Below are 16,723 nucleotides of genomic sequence, written 5' to 3' on the forward strand. Positions count from 1 at the left end.
GGAGAGATCGCACTCAGCACTGCAGGCCTGACACAGGGAGAGATCACACTCAGCGCTGCAGGCCTGACACAGGGAGAAATCACTCTCAGCACTGCAGGCCTGACACAGGGAGAGATCACACTCAGCACCGCAGGCCTGACACAGGGAGAGATCGCACTCAGCACCGCAGGCCTGACACAGGGAGAGACCGCACTCAGCACCGCAGGCCTGACACAGGGAGAGATCGCACTCAGCACTGCAGGCCTGACACAGGGAGAGATCACACTCAGCGCCGCAGGCCTGACACAGGGAGAAACCGCACTCAGCACCACAGGCCTGACACAGGGAGAGATCGCACTCAGCACTGCAGGCCTGACACAGGGAGAGATCGCACTCAGCGCCGCAGGCCTGACACAGGGAGAGATCACACTCAGCGCTGCAGGCCTGACACAGGGGGAGATCGCACTCAGCGCTGCAGGCCTGACACAGGGAGAGATCGCACTCAGCACTGCAGGCCTGACACAGGGGGAGATCGCACTCAGCACTGCAGGCCTGACACAGGGAGAGATCGCACTCAGCACTGCAGGCCTGACACAGGGGGAGATCGCACTCAGCACTGCAGGCCTGACACAGGGAGAGATCACACTCAGCGCTGCAGGCCTGACACAGGGAGAGATCACACTCAGCACCGCAGGCCTGACACAGGGAAGCATGGAAGGAGTCACCACAGTCTGCAGACAGCAGAGGAGCCCCTCCCGCTCCTCCAACAGCTTCACAGACTGTGCAGCCACAGGGGGAAGGAGGAACCAGAGACAGCAGGAAGAGGAAAGAAAAGAGCGGAAGAGGAGAGAAAGAAGGTAACGACGGTCAGCAAGAGAGACAACTGACATCAGAGACAGGAGGTAAGAGAGAAACTGGAGGGAAGAGAGAGAAACTAGAGATAGAAAAGAATGGAGGTAGGAGAGAGGAGGTAAATTCCTGAATGTAGGGGGGGAACGTGGTCTATGATATTACATCAACACAATGCACAATTTGTGATCAGCAGTTTCCAGACAATGCACTTTTTTCCCACCATGTTGCACCTTTATCTTTACACTTTGGTTCTGTTGCTGTGTGTAATCATTGTGTTATCTGTGGTGTTACATGGGACTGGAGGTTTTGTCCACATTATATTTATTTAGAGAGTTATCATTGTGTGAAGACAAAATAATGAAAAATCACTTTGAATTGTTGTACAGTAAAGGGTACTTTACACACAACAATATCGCTAACGATATATCGTCGGGGTCACGGTGTTCGTGACGCACATACGGCGTTGTTAGCGATATCGTTGTGTGTGACTAAAAGGAGCAACGTTCAATGACCGCAAAAACGTAAAAAATCGTTGATCGTTGACACGTCGCTCCTTTTCATAATATCGTTGGTGGTGCATGCCGCTGGTTGTTCGTCGTTCCTGCGGCACCACACATCACTATGTGTGACACCACAGGAATGATGAACATCATCCTAGCTGCGTCCACCGGAAAGGAGGAAGGAAGGAGGTGGGCGGCATGTTCCGGCCGCTCATCTCCTCCCCTCCTCTTCTATTGGGCGGGTGTTTAGTGACGCTGCTGTGATGTCGCTGTGACGCCGAATGCACCTCCCCCTTGAAGGAGGGATTGTTTGGCAGCAACAGCGACGTCGCTGAACAGGTATGTGCGCGTGACGCTGCCGTAGCGATATTGTTCGCTACGGCAGCGATCACTACATATCGCATGAACGACGGGGGCGGGTGCTATCGCTCGTGACATCGCTACCAATCGCTAGCGATGTCGCAGCATGTAAAGCACCCTTTAGGCTACGTTCACACATCAGTTTTTTTTCATCAGGCAAAATCCGGAAAAAAAACAGATCCAGCGCCGGATCCGTTTCATCCCCATTGATTTGTATTATTGCCAGATTGTGCCTGATGGCCTTGCGTTGTATCCGGCTTTTGACAGATCCGGCGTAATTACTCAATGCGGCGGCCGGATGGAACGTCTCATTGAACGATTTTTGTCTCTGAAAAAAAAACGCATTGCGCGGATACGGCGTGATTTACAATGGAAGCCTATGGACGCCGGATCTGGCGCTATGCGGCAAAAAACGGATGTGGACGCCAGATTCGTTTATTTAAACTAAGCATGCTCCAATTTATTGTAAAAGACGGATCCAGCAAAAAAAAAAACAATGGATGAAACGGATGCAAAAACAGATGCGCCTGATCCGTTTTTTTATAGATCCGGTATACCGAATCCATAAAAAAAAAAAGGATCCGGCGCATCCGTTTTTGAGTATTCTGCGCCGTATCCATTGCATCAGGCACACGCCGGATTGTGCCTGATGCCAAAAAACTGATGTGTGAACATAAGCTTACCGGACCCTGCTCCACAGACACCTGCTTCTACCACTAGGTGCCGCTGTACTGACTCTGAGGACAGCACTGGTGATATAGGAGGTGATGATGTTAGCAGTGATTGGCTGCTCAGGTGCCACACGAGTTTGTAGGAAAAGCGTCCATCTAGAACTTTCCATGTGAGATTTCCTTCTCTCTGTGACTTTTACATTATTATTTTCACAGTTTTGAAATCCTGGAAAAATCTGAAGAAGATTCATCCCGAAGCCATAATGGAGAAAGGAGAAAGCGATGTGTGGGGAGATGAGCGGTGCAAAGAGGAGGATCCTACAGGTAATCGCCCCACAATATAAATAAGAGCAGAGCCACACTCTCCTCATTCTCCGGAGCAGATGTAGCGCCCCAGAGACGGGGATTACTACAGGGTTTTATAATATTAATAGAGTTGATCGGATGGCAAATAATCCAGTACCAGCGGATCACTGCCAGATTTAAAAAAAAGAGTCCGATCCGCTCCGGAATCCGGTGCCCATATAAGTCAATGGGGATCGGAATCCGGAGGTTAAAAATGTTTGTGGAGGGGTTAGGGGGCTAGGAGTGAGCGCGGCATCTCACCGAGGCGCTGTCATGGCGGCACACTCCTTCCGGGTCACGCTGTTACCTTCCGGAGCAGACAATTCAATATTCATTGTTTTCCCCGCCCACCGGCGTGTGTTGGTTGCAGCTAGACACGCCCCCACCCTGAGTGGCAGAGTGTCAGCTAACTGCAACCAATCACAGGCGCCAGGATGGCCGGTGGGCGGGGAAAGCAGTGCACTGTCGGTCAGTTCACGGTGGTAAAAATAAACACTCGGCACTTGGCAGCACAATTATAGCATGCGGCTGCAGCCCTAGCTGTCGCACTGTATCTGAGCTGTGTATACAGTGCCCAGAGTCACACGTGCGAGGCTTTGCCGGGTGCTGCCATGGCAGACTCGCGTGAACCCCTCGCATGTGTGATTCCGGTGAAAGTAAAAAAAAAAACAAAACGACGTGCGGTTGCCCCTATTTTCATCCCCAGCCAAGATAACGCCAGCCGGGGGCTGGTATTCCAGCCCGCAGCCACCCGGTAGTGCCGTATCTATTAGATGTGACTATACCGGTGTGTATGCTACTGGCTCTTCTCTCAGGCGTGATGCGGTGCCAGTCGGGGTAATAGCAGGGGTTAATAACAGCACACAGTTGCTACTAAACCCTAGGTTAGTGTGATGGCACAGGTGTCTATCAGATACCTGCATCACACTAACCTGTAAATGACAGTAAATAAACAAAACACACAGAAAAATCCTTTATTTGGAATAAAATACAAACATCCCCTCCTTCACCACTTTATTAAGCCCAAACACCCTGCAGCTCCGACGTAATCCACAGGAGAAGTCCCACATCGCTACAGCTCTGCTACATCTGAATATCACAGAGACCGCTCTCTGTGATCTCCAGAGAATGAATGAGCTGCGCATTGAGCGGTGACGTCACTCAGGTCATTTGCGGTCACAGCTGGAGATTCCCACGGTCCTTCATCTGTGATCGCAGGTGGAGGTCATTGAGTTCACAGACCTGCATCTCCTAGCAGAAAAATCGCAGTTTTTTTGGCCAAGAGATACAGATTTTGTGCTGAAATTTTTATACCATATTCCTGCATCCAATCTACACCTCCTGGCAAAAAAGCGGTGTTTTGGAGCAATTTTTTTGCCGCGGTTATTTTTACCAGGAGGTACCTAGAAACACATGCACGCTCCTGTCAGAAGTGTGCAGCAGTGCGGGTCTGACATCACCCGACACAGCCTCCTGCTGTCTGAACATGAGCGTGCATGTACCTAGAAACACATGCACGCTCCTGTTAGAAGTTTGCAGCTGTTCTGCGAGGTCAGACTCGCGGGAGTTCCTCACAAGTGTGACTGCAGTGTAGAAAAAAAACGCTTGCTTTATTTATTTTTTTTAAATAAATAAAAAAAAAAACGACGTGCGGTCCCCCATCTATTAGATGTGACAATACCGGTGTGCGATACCGGCTCTTCCCAGAGGCGTGATGCGGTGCCAGTCGGGGTAATAGCAGGGGTTAATAACAGCACACGTCTGCTGCTAAACCCTAGCTTTGTGTGGTGGCACAGGTGTCTATCAGATACCTGCATCACACAAACCTGTAAGTGACAGTAAATAAACACAGACACAGAGAACAATCCTTTATTTGAAATAAAGTACAAAACACACCCTGCTTCACCTCTTTATTAAGCCCAAACACCCTGCAGCTCTGACATAATCCACAGGAGAAGTCCCACGCCGACACACACACTAGTGGATGCAGGAGAGCAGACAGCAGCTGCCAAACTACAAGGCTCAGCATCCTCCATCTAGGACTGTATGCAGGATTTTTTAACCCCCCCCCCCCAAAAAAAATGACGTGGGCTTTACCATATTTTTGTATGCTAGCCAAGTACAGCAGGCAGCTACGGGCTGCCCCCAACCCCCAGCTGCCTATTTGTACCCGGCTGGGCACTAAAAAATATAGGGAAGCCCTTTTTTTTATTATTATTATTATTATTATTATTTCATGAATTTTATGAAATAATTAAAAAAAAAATGACATGGGCTTCGCCCAATTTTTGAGTCCAGCCAGGTACAACTAGGCACCTGGGGATTGGAATCCGCAGTGCAGAGTTCCCAAGCTTTCTGGGCACCCCCGCTGCGAATTGCAGTCCGCAGCCACCCCAGAAAATGGCGCTTTCATAGAAGCGCCATCTTCTAGCGCTGTATCCAACTCTTCTAGCTGCCCTGATGCCGGGTGGCTCACTGGGTAATAATGGGGTTAGGGCTAGGTGTGTATTATCAGCTAGCTCTAAGCCCGAAATTCATGGTGTCACGCCAATATTAGACATGGCCACCATAAATTTCTAGTAAAGATAAAAAAAAAAACCACAGAAAAATATTTTTATTAGAAAGAAAACACAATTAGTGACTCCATTTTTATTGAAATAAAGAACCCCTCTCCGCAGTAATCCTGGGTCAAGGGTCCCACGCCGTCCAATCCGGATCCAATATCATCTGAAAAAAACAAACAAACTACACACTTCAGTGCTGCGTCGGACTGGCTACCGGAGGAAACTCCAGTAATGCCAGGCCTGGATTCAGAACACACACACACACCACACAGCGTGCGCGCGCACACACACACCACACAGCGTGCGCACGCACACACCACACAGCGTGCGCACGCACACACACTACACTGCGCACACACTGCGCACGCACACACACACACACACACTGCACAGAATCACACACATAGCACAGACACACACACACACTGCACACACATAGCACAGACACACAGCTGTGAGTGCTTTCCTGCGGTGACCTGGCATTCAGAAGGTGAGCCCAAGTCAATGCAGGGGCGCACACACAGCATTGTGAACTCACCTCACCTGAGCCCCGGTGTCCTAGGCAGCTGCTGTGCTGGTAGCATAGCTGCAGCTAATCGCGTCCTCCTGTCAGCTGATCTCCAGTCCTGTTGTAACCGCGCGCGCACCCGCGGTCACAATGGGATCTGAAGAAGCGAGGGCGCATGCGCCGCACTCTCGTGCACACAGCTGCATGGTACTGCGGGCTTGAGAAACATGGCGCCGGAGATAAGCGCTATGCGCAGGCGCCAACTCCGACGTCATGTTACTGAAGAGGGAAATTTAAATACAACCAGAGAGAGGGAGGAACAGGCAGCGGGGGGGAAGGGACCGGGATACAAGTGCATAACACGCCCGGACATTAGGAAAGAGGTGTACACGTCAATCAAAAAGTGCACGAATTTTCAAACTTTATAAAGTTGGATTTCGCTGCCTAAGCACCCTAGCTGCACCCTGATGGTATGTACACACTCTGCCTGATAGTGCCAGTACTGCACTGGCTGCACCTTATAGACGAAAAACCTGATGTTTGGTTCCCTTTAAAGCTAGAAACCAGCGGCAGCGGGGATAACACCTCCAAGCCAGATATCGGGCTGAGGGACAGGGGCATCAAATGAGACTTGTCCCAATTTATACAAAGTGCTGAAAAAAAGTTTTCTTACATTTTTAATTTTAATATTTTGATAAACTTAAACAATTATATTTATTTTGCTCAAAAATAAGTTTTATTCTTGACAGATGACTGTACCAGCAACTCTGAAGGACATCTGATATCTCCAGATTTTAAAGCAGAAGATTGTAGCATCATACAAGACACATATGAAGATCATGGCATACACTCATCACAGACTGTTACGCAAACTAGAAGTCACAAAAAAAGTGTGGAAGATCAAAGTGAGCCCTCTAGGAAACAATCATTTTCTTCCTCAGAATATGGGAAACGTTTTGGTCAGACATCAAATTTTGTTGTACCTGTGAGATCACACACTGAAAGGAAACCATTTTCATGTTCAGAATGTGAGAAATGTTTTCCATATAAATCAAGCCTTGTTGCACATGAGAGAAGTCACACAGGGGAGAAGCCATTTTCATGTTCAGAATGTGGGAAATGTTTCGCAGAAAAATCAACTCTTGTTAAACATGAGCGTGTTCACACAGGAGAGAGGCCATTTGCATGCTCAGAATGTGGGCAATGTTTTAAATGTCAATCAAATGTTATTAGACATGTGCGTCTCCACACAGGAGAGATGCCATTTTCATGCTCAGAATGTGGGAAATGTTTTAAGAAGAAAGAATCTCTTGTTACACATCAGAGAATTCACACAGGAGAGAAACCATTTTCCTGTTCAGAATGTGGGAAATGTTTTACAGAAAAATCAACTCTTGTTACACATCAGAGAATTCACACTGGCGAGAAGCCTTTTTCATGTTCAGAATGTGGGAAATGTTTTAACGAAAAATCAACTCTTGTTACACATCAGAGAATTCACACTGGAGCGAAGCCATTTTCATGCTCAGAATGTGGGAAATTGTTTACTACTAAAACTCATCTTGTTAGACATGAGCGGCTTCACACACGAGCGAACCATTTTCATGCTCAGAATGTGGGCAATGTTTTACTAAGAAATCACAGCTAGTTAGACATCAGAGAACTCACACTACGATGAAGCCACTTTTACTTTTATTTTTAGTCAACTGAAAATGTTTTTTTTACTGACACTTTGTTAGTAAGAAATTTAAATCAATGGTTTGGTTTTTTATTTATAGAAATTTGACTTTTTTTTTTTTTTTTAAATATTCAAACTTTTGTTATACCAGTAAACCTATTAGCTAACATTTACCCTATGTCAGCATAATACTTTACTTTGTCAGAAGCGTTAAATGTTTAAGAGAAAGTTTTCATTATTTTAGGACAATTTACAAATCTTATTCTTTTAAGGACCAATTCGGTTTTGAAGTGACTTTGAGGGGCCTTTTATATTGGAAATTCTCCTGAAAGGATGTAATTTTAATAATAGCATGCCAGAAAAGTATGCAAAACTGCTTTTAGGAATTTTAACGCTTTAGGTGCTTCTTAAGAAATAGTATAAAACATAATGGAATTAAAAATTGTGGGACGTGCAGTCGGTGAAAAACAACACCTATAATGAAGCGAGTAAAGGGTGCTTTACACGCTGTGCTATCGCTAACGATTTATCGTTGGGGTCACAGTGTTTGTGACGCACATCCGGTGTCGTTAGAGACATCGCAGCAAACGAGCGACCTTAAACGATCGCAAAAGAGACAAAAAATGTTGGTTTTGGAGAGGTCGTCTAAACACCAAAAATCGTTGTCTCGTACGTAGCGATATTGTTCGTCGTTCCTGCGGCATCACACATCGCTATATGTGACACCGCTGGAGCAATGAACATCTCCTTACCTGCCTCCACCGGCAATGCGGAAGGAAGGAGGTGGGCGGGATGTTGCGTCCCACTCATCTCCGCCCCTCCGCTTCTATTGGCCGGCCGCTTAGTGACGTTGCGGTGATGTCACTGTGACGCCGAACGCACCTCCCCGTTGAAGGAGGGATTGTTCGGCTGTCACAGTGACGACGCTGCCGTAGCGATAAGGATCGCTACGGCAGCGATCACTACATATCGCTCGTACGACGGGGGCGGGCCTATCGCGCTCGACATCGCTAGCAATGTCGCAGCGTGTAAAGCACCCTTAAGAAAGTTAGATTGGCATATGAGAACTATTTGGAGAAGGCAACAATCAATAACCAAAATATTTATTTAATGGCAAAGTCAGAATTTGATATTTGTCTAGAAAGATTAGAAACCGTAAAAGGACAAAGAAAAGAAGCAGAATTTTTTTAAATTTTGAAACAAAGCAGGAACACTTCTAGTGAATATGGCAAAAGGGGGAAGACTTTTGTCTTTTATTGGGTCATTAAAAGACACAGAAGGGAACATTCAGAACAACTACGAAAAAATAAATGAGAGTTTACAAAACTATTATTCGAGATCATTTAACCCCTTCAGCCCCCGGGCACTTTCCGTTTTTGCGTTTTTGTTTTTTGCTCCCCTTCTTCCGAGAGGCGTAACTTTTTTATTTTTCCATCAATCTTGCCATATGAGGGCTTGTTTTTTGCGGGATGAGTTGTACTTTTAAATGAAACCATACGTTTTACCATATAGTGTACTGGAAAACGGCAAAAACATTCCAAGTGCGGAAAAATTGCAAAAAAAGTGGGATTGTACAATAGTTTTTGGGATATTTTATTCACCGTGTTCACTATATGGTAAAACTGATGTGTGGGTATGATGCCTCAGGTCGGTGCGAGTTTGTAGACACCAAACATGTATAGGTTTACTTGTATCTAAGGGGTTAAAAAAATTCACAAGCTTGTCCAAAAAACGTGGCGCACGTTTTGCGCCATTTTCCAAAACCCGTAGCGTTCTCATTTTTCAGGATCTGAGGCTCAGTGATGGCTTATTTTTTGCGTCTCGACCTGACGTTCTTAACGGTACCATTTTTGCGCAGATGCTACGTTTTGATCGCCTGTTATTGCATTTTGCGCAAAATTTGTGGCGACCAAAAAACATAATTTTGGCGTTTGGAATTTTTTTGCCGCTACGCCGTTTACTGATCAGATTCATTGATTTTATATTTTGATACATCGGGCATTTCTGAACGTGGCAATACCAAATATGTGTGTATTTTTTATTTTTTTAACCCTTTAATTTTCAATGGGGTGAAAGGGGGGTGATTTGAACTTTTAGGTTTTTTATTTTTTTTTAATTTTTTAAAACTTTTTTTTTTACTTTTTTTTTTATTTTACTAGTCCCCCTAGGGGGCTATAGCGATCAGCAATCCGATCGCTTTGCACTATCTGCAGATCTCAGCTACAGAGCTGAGAACTGCAGATTTGCTGCTTCACTTTCAATGCCGGCTGTATTCCGGCATTGAGAGGAAGTGACTCATGTTAGCTACAGGCGTCATCACATGACCCTGTGCTACCATGGCAACCACCGAAAGTCACGTGATCATGTCACGTGACTTCCGGTGGGGGCGGGGTAAGTCACTGTCATGGCGGCGCCCATATACATATCGCTGCCAAGACTTTGGCAGCGAAATGTAAGGGGTTAATGGCCGCGGGTGGAAGCGATTCCACCCGCGGCTAGCAGGTACACATATCAGCTGTTGATAACACCTGATATGTGCGCCGATCGCCGCAGGGGGCGGGGCTTACCGACACACGATCCATGATGTATCTAGTACGTCATGGGTCGTTAAGGGGTTAAACAAGGGACGGCCGATGAGAATGAAGGGAGAAAGTTTCTCGATACGTTAAATTTACCTTCCGTTGAAGATGCAGATAGGGAATTTTTAAATATACCAATAAGGCTTACGACACACATCCGTGCTGCCGGCACGTGTTTGTCATTTTTTACACGTACCGGCAGCACGGAGACACGTTAACCAATGCTACCCTATTGTAGCAGGCACACACACGTAAAACCACACGGAACGTGTGTCCGTGTGCGTTTGTACGTGTGTGCGTTTTTCAAAGCGCTGACATGTCAGTGATTTCTCCCGCAGCACGGGTGTCACACGGCCCGCACCCGTACCACACGGGTGTAGTGTGGATGCGGTCCCGTGTGACACGCGCCGGAGAAAACACACATGTCAGTGAAAAAAAAAAAAAAACATTAACTCACCTTCTCCAGCCCTCCTGTCTCTGCCGCTGCTGCCTCTTGCTGCCGACCGCCGCTCATTATTCTCATTGAATATTCACTTCACTGCCTGGCAGCAGCAGCAGCGGGGAGACGGGAGGGCTGGAGACCGAGGATCAGCACCACGGACAGCAGCGCGGACAGCAGGAAGGACCAGGTGAGTATGTTAATTACCGGTTATACGTGTGCTATCGCGGATAGCACACGTAGAACACACGTGTCACGCACGTACCAGAGACACGTACTTACCTGCACGCAACACGCAGGGAAAATACGTGTCTCTCGGCACATGCGTGAATTTCACGTGAGTGTGGCAGAAGCCCAAGAAAGGAAGATGTAGACCAGACGAGTAGAAAATTGACACATCATAAAGTGCCAGGTCCTGATGGTCCAACAAGAGAATTTTATAAAATCTTTAATGAAGACATCACGCCAAGATCGATGAGGGTATTTCACTTCACACTACAAAATAAAAGGGCAGAATAGATTTGGGGTGTGTCTTTTTTTTTTGGGGGGGGGGGCAGTATTGTGCTAGAATAAAAGTTGTCATATTTATACATAATTTTTACTCTATAGTGTTCCTCTCCCGCACACCATCAATTTAATTGTAAGCTAATGTGCATTTTAATTTGTTTTATATGCTTTTACTGTACAGTATTTTGTATTAGTGTACTGTAATAAGTTTATATGAATACAGTACATTATTTTGTATTACTGTAATAAGTTTGAAAAAATACAGTAAATATTTTTGGGTTATGGAACAAATTGTCTGCTTTTCACTTATTTCCTATGGGAACATTCTCTTTGATATAAGAGGAACTTGGTTTAAGAGCTCACTCCCGGAACCAATTATGCTCGTAATCCAAGGTTCCACTGTAAAAGTGTTATATAAAAGTGGAAAAGCTATAAACGATCTATTGTCTTACAGACAAATATCTTTAATCAATCTAGATATTAAACGATCTACAACATTAGCAGATTGTTTGTTTGGCCCAACTACTACGGTCACTTATAGGACCACATCAAGATTAATTTGTTAACCTCTTCATGACACATAATGTACTGGGTACGTCATGGCGGTAAGTCCGGCACATAGGTGATTTGAACAGCTGACATGTGTGTCTCACAGGCGTGGGTGGATCTGCGATCCACCTGCGCCAATTAGCCCCTTAGATCGTGCTGTCAAAATGTGACAGCACGATGTAACTGCTGCATTAATCGCGCACTCACCCGCCGAATTTGGAAGTCACGTGATGTCATAATGTGGAGTTGATGGTTGCCATGGTAGCACAGGATCATGTGATCACTCCTGTAGCTATCATGACTAACTTCCACTTACAGCAGGCAGAGCACTCGCTGTTAGAGAAGAGCAGCATTTCAGCAGGTCAGAGCTGTGTAGCTGTGATCTACAGAAATGAACAAGCGATCAGACTGCGGATCTTTATAGGCCCCTAGGGGAACTAGTAACTTAAAAAGAAAAAATTGAAAAAAAGCTTTAAAAAATGAAGAAAAAAAAAAGTTTAAATCACCCCCCATTTGCCGCATTTAAAATTAAAGGCTTAACAAATGTGCGTATATTATTTTTTTTTATCGCCGCATTAAAAATGCCCGATGTATCAAAATATAAAGTCAATTAATCTGATTGGAATTTTTTTACCTATACGCTGTTTACCAAACTCCAAAATTTAAGTTTTTTGGTCACCACAAATTTTGCACAAAATGCAATAACAGGCGATCAAAATTTATCATCTGCGCAAAAATGGTACCGTTAAACATCAGCTTGAGATTAAAAAAATAAGCCGTCACTGAGCCCCAGATCCCGAAAAATGAGAACGCTATGGGTTTTGGAAAATGGCGCAAAAAGTGTGCCACTTTTTTTTTTTTTTACAAACTTGTGAATGTTTTTTATCCCCCTTAGATAAAAGTAAACCTATACATGTTTGGTGTGTAAGAATTCGCACCGACACATACGGTTTACCATATAGTGAACACAGTGAACATAATATCCCAAAAAGAATTGTGCAATCGCACTTGCTTTGCTATTTTTCTGCACTTCAAATTTTTTGCCTTTTTCCAGTACACTATATGCTAAAACTCATGGTTTCATTTAAAAGTACAACTTGTCCAGCATAAAATAAGCCCTTATATGGCATCATTGATGTAAAAATATAAAAAAGCTACAAGAGGAATAAATATCATTACTTACAGCAAAGATGGAATTGCAGCTGGACGTTACCTAGGCCAAAAGCTACTACTCCTGCAGGATACAGCTAAGCCTTCACTAGAGGGAGGCATCACAGGTGCAGGAGGAGCAAATCACACACACACTTCCAAACATGGAGGGGGCGATTGCTGGATGGTAAAACTGCACATTGATGGCTTGCATAGAGCGCTGTTCCTTCTTGCAGATGCACAGTCACAAACCCGCAGCCTATTAGGCGACGCCCATATTCTTAGATCAGGCGGGCTGCCAAGCCGCACTCCACTGCACATCATACGGGGACAGAAACTCTAATATGCAAGGTCTAACAGAAATGGGCCTGGCTGTATCCTGTACACAAAAATGAGGTTTTTTGTTGGTGTTATGGCCATAAGACGGAAACCTACAACCCTCGTCACGGGAACCTCATACTTGTAGGTCCCTACACTATATATAAAATCAAAAAGCAACAAAAGAGGAATAAATATCATTACTTACAGCAAGATCATCAAGTCATCAGTGTGCAGTTTTACCATTCAGCAATCGCCTCTCCATGTTTGGAGGTGTGTGTGTGATTTGTTCCTCCTGTACCTGTGATGCCTCCCTCTAGTGTATCCTGCAGAAGTAGTAGCTATTGGCCTAGGTAACGTACAGCTGCAGTTAAATCTTTGCTGTAAGTATTGATGGAAAAATAAAAAAAGTTACTGCTCTCGGAAGAAGGTAAGTAAAAAAGGAAAAAACGGAATATCGTCCGGGGTGAAGGGGTTAAAACTAGTGCAGCAGTATGCAATATTCCAGCAGTATTGGGATACTGAGAGTCATGCAGTTTTGGGCAACAAACTGCACCAAAAAGTGACAAAACAGAGCGTGTGCAAAGGGAACTGAAGCTCCGAGTTGTCAAGTGACAGCCTCAAAATCCTAATGATTTAGAGATGATCTGCAAAGAGGAGTGGACCAAAATTCCTCCTGACATGCGCAAACCTCATCATCAACAAAAAATTTCTTGACTGCTGTGCTTGCCAACAAGGGTTTTGCCACCAAGTATTATGTCTTGTTTGCCACAGGGATGAAATACTTTTTTCTCTCTGCAAAATGCAAATTTATATAATTTATACAATGTGATTTTCTGAATTTTATTTGTGATATTTTATCTCTCACTGTTAAAATTAACCTTACCCTTAAAATCACAGACTGTTCATGTCTTTCTCAGTGGGTAAACTTACAAAATCAGCAAGGGATCAATAATTATTTCCTTCACTGTAAATGGCCAGAAAGTGTCACTCTTCCCTGATAATTCAGCGGATATCCCAAAAAAGGGTGGAATTCTTGGACATTAAGCTCAGATTACGACAATTGGATGTGTCTTATTCCATGGTATACCTGGCACGACGAGTAACGGCTATGAACTCTACGCATTTCTTTGAGTCTCCGAAGGATGCCCTCGGGTGGCTGGACAAGAACGAGAAATTCATTCAAGACTCAGGGCTGCGACGGGGCTCCCCACTGGATGAAGCAGGCGTGTGCTCCATCTCGCCCCTTTATGGTTTCTCTGCCTAAGTTATTTCTCTGTTTATGGGAAAAGCCACCCCCCTATTCTTTTGTCAAACTGGGGGAGGGCAGGGGGAGGCGATGTGGACTACCTCTCTCAGCTGGGACGTTTGATCCTCTGTGGTAGTTCTCTATGAAAGGCTGGTTATCTTGCATTTCATAGAGAACTACCACACTGCAGAAACCGAAAATGAGAGGGCGGCTGTCGGTTCCGGACCCGTTTATCACCTGGCAAAGCAGCTACAGCACTTTAAGAATTGGGAGGGAGAAGGTGAAGGAACCTCGCCATCAATAGTGGCAATGATACGTCATGCACTAGGAAAAGGGATCTGCCTGCGTAATTAGATTTAGGAGGGTTCTAAAAAGTATCTATCCCTATGTACCATACCTTAAGGGAGATGGGAAGAACCTGGGAAAAGGTAAAAGACATAATTAACGTGGGAACAGCTACTAAATATTTAATTATTTTGGGGAACTCAAACCTCCCTGAGCTGAACACGTTGCATGGGTTTGAGTTATGGCAGCGGAAGAGGCTCAAGAAGATACAGCAACTGTTTGATGAGGGAGGTGTTAAAGGGAACCTGTCTGGTCCAATATGCACCCAGAACCACGAGCAGTTCTGGGTGCATATTGCTAATATCTGCCTAACCTTCCCTGTATAGACGTTCATAGATAAAGAGATCTTTAGAAAAAGTATTTCTAAAGATCTTTTATCGTATGCTAATGAGAGAACGACTAGTCCCCTGTACGTTGCTTCCCTTGCTAGTTATCCCCATAATATTAGTACGCCCATGTGGGTGTACTAACATGCTAATGAATGCGCTGTGTCAGAGGATAATCTCACTCACCTCTCCGCTGCCATCGCGTCCGACGCTGGATTTCGGCTCAGTGCGCATGACCCCGGAGTTTCGGTCATGCACAATACTTCAGTTTGAAGCTGGGACACGTACACTCGGCTTCATAGTGCGCATGACCGAAAATCCGGGGTCATACGCTCTGAGTCAAAATCCAGTGTCGGGCAGCGATGGAAGCAGAGAGGTGAGACTATCCTCTGATGCTGCGTATTCATTAGCATGTTAACACGGGGGTGTTACTAACATGCTAATGGAGCCAACTAGCCAGGGGAACTAACGCCCATGGGACTAGTCCCCTCGCTCATTAGCATACGGTAAAATAGCCTTAGAAATACTTTTTCTAAAGATCTCTTTATCTATGCTAGTATATACAAGGACGGTTAGACAGGGAATAGCAATATGCACTCAAAACTGCTCAGGGTTCTGGGTGCATATTGGACCTGACAGGTTCTCTTTAAAACGTTCGAGATACTTAGAAGGGAATTCGATATCCTGAATAACAGGTTTTTATAATACCTTCAACTTAGGCATGCTTGTGAGGTACAATCTGGGCCAGTGAGTTTGTCACCAGTGGATCGGATGCCACTACTGAACATTTCGGTGGCGGCTGGGGACATTAAGGGGGCAATGTCCTGGTACTACCTGTATTTCCAAGATGCCAAAGGCAAGGCGGAGATCTGTGGAATTAGAGAAAAATGGCAGAGAGATGTGGAGATTATCCCTACTGAGGTATGGGAGGAGGTAGTGCAAAATATTCCACTACTGTCAGTAAGTGAGTCACAGAGATTTTCAAAATTATTTCTAGTACACAGGGTATATAGGATCCCAGTGTTTTTATTTAAAATAGGAGCTAGTACTGATTCATGTTGCTGGAAATGTGGAGCTGCGGATGCAGATGTGATCCTTGTGTGGAACTGTCCACGTCTTAGAAGGTATTGGACGGGTGTGCTCGGCCTCATAAACTTAGTATATGACTGTCAAATAGATCGTAGACCCCTGACATGTATTCTTGGGTATACTGCGGACCTTCCTATACAGGAGAGCCATAAGACACCTATTGCGCGCCAAGCACGGAAGGTCATAGCACTAAATTGGAAGAACACGGCCCCAAATACTAGAGAATTGATTGAGAAAGTAAACAATACACTTATGTTGTGCCCCGGGGCAGCCAGGCTACTCGGATTTGGACGTCTGTGGCTCAAGGGGTTCCGGTCAGAGGGCACCGTCGACCAGTTTTAAAAAAAGAAAAGAAAGAGAAAAATATAGTCCGACTACGCCACTCGTGGTGTGTGGCCAGGGATGGTAGAGCCGCCGCTGCAAGTTCCCGCCGGGGAGGATGGATGGGGGCAGCGTGGATGGTAGAGCCCTCCGCGAGCAGGGCTTTTCCCCAGGGGCAGGTGAAGGGTTAACATGGAGGCGCAATTTGGTTTTCTTTACTTACTACTGGGTTCGCACCCTGGAGACGTGCTGGATCCCAGGTGCGCCCGAGTCCACTATAGCTGTGCCAGCCAACCTGGTTCCACTCCCCCACTGATGCACTCTGGTGTATTTGACGGTCCTTCCTGGCGTGGAGCACTTGGAGGTCCGCCTGTTGTCTGGGTCCTGACACAGGC

At 45.5% G+C, this 16,723-nt stretch overlaps 1 protein-coding gene across 1 annotated transcript in view; it reads left to right on the forward strand.

The window, feature by feature from the left end:
- Positions 1 to 847: 847 nt before the first annotated feature.
- Positions 848 to 16,723, forward strand: part of LOC142245442 (uncharacterized) — a 31,443-nt gene continuing 15,567 nt past the window's right edge. The window contains exons 1-3 of the mRNA XM_075318146.1: positions 848 to 881; positions 2,579 to 2,686; positions 6,529 to 7,357. Coding sequence (XP_075174261.1) covers positions 2,626 to 2,686; positions 6,529 to 7,357 — 890 coding nt within the window. The 5' untranslated portion in view covers positions 848 to 881; positions 2,579 to 2,625. The remainder of the gene's footprint in view (positions 882 to 2,578; positions 2,687 to 6,528; positions 7,358 to 16,723) is intronic.

This window comes from Anomaloglossus baeobatrachus, chromosome 7 (assembly GCF_048569485.1).
Source record: "Anomaloglossus baeobatrachus isolate aAnoBae1 chromosome 7, aAnoBae1.hap1, whole genome shotgun sequence".
Lineage (NCBI taxonomy): Eukaryota > Metazoa > Chordata > Amphibia > Anura > Aromobatidae > Anomaloglossus > Anomaloglossus baeobatrachus.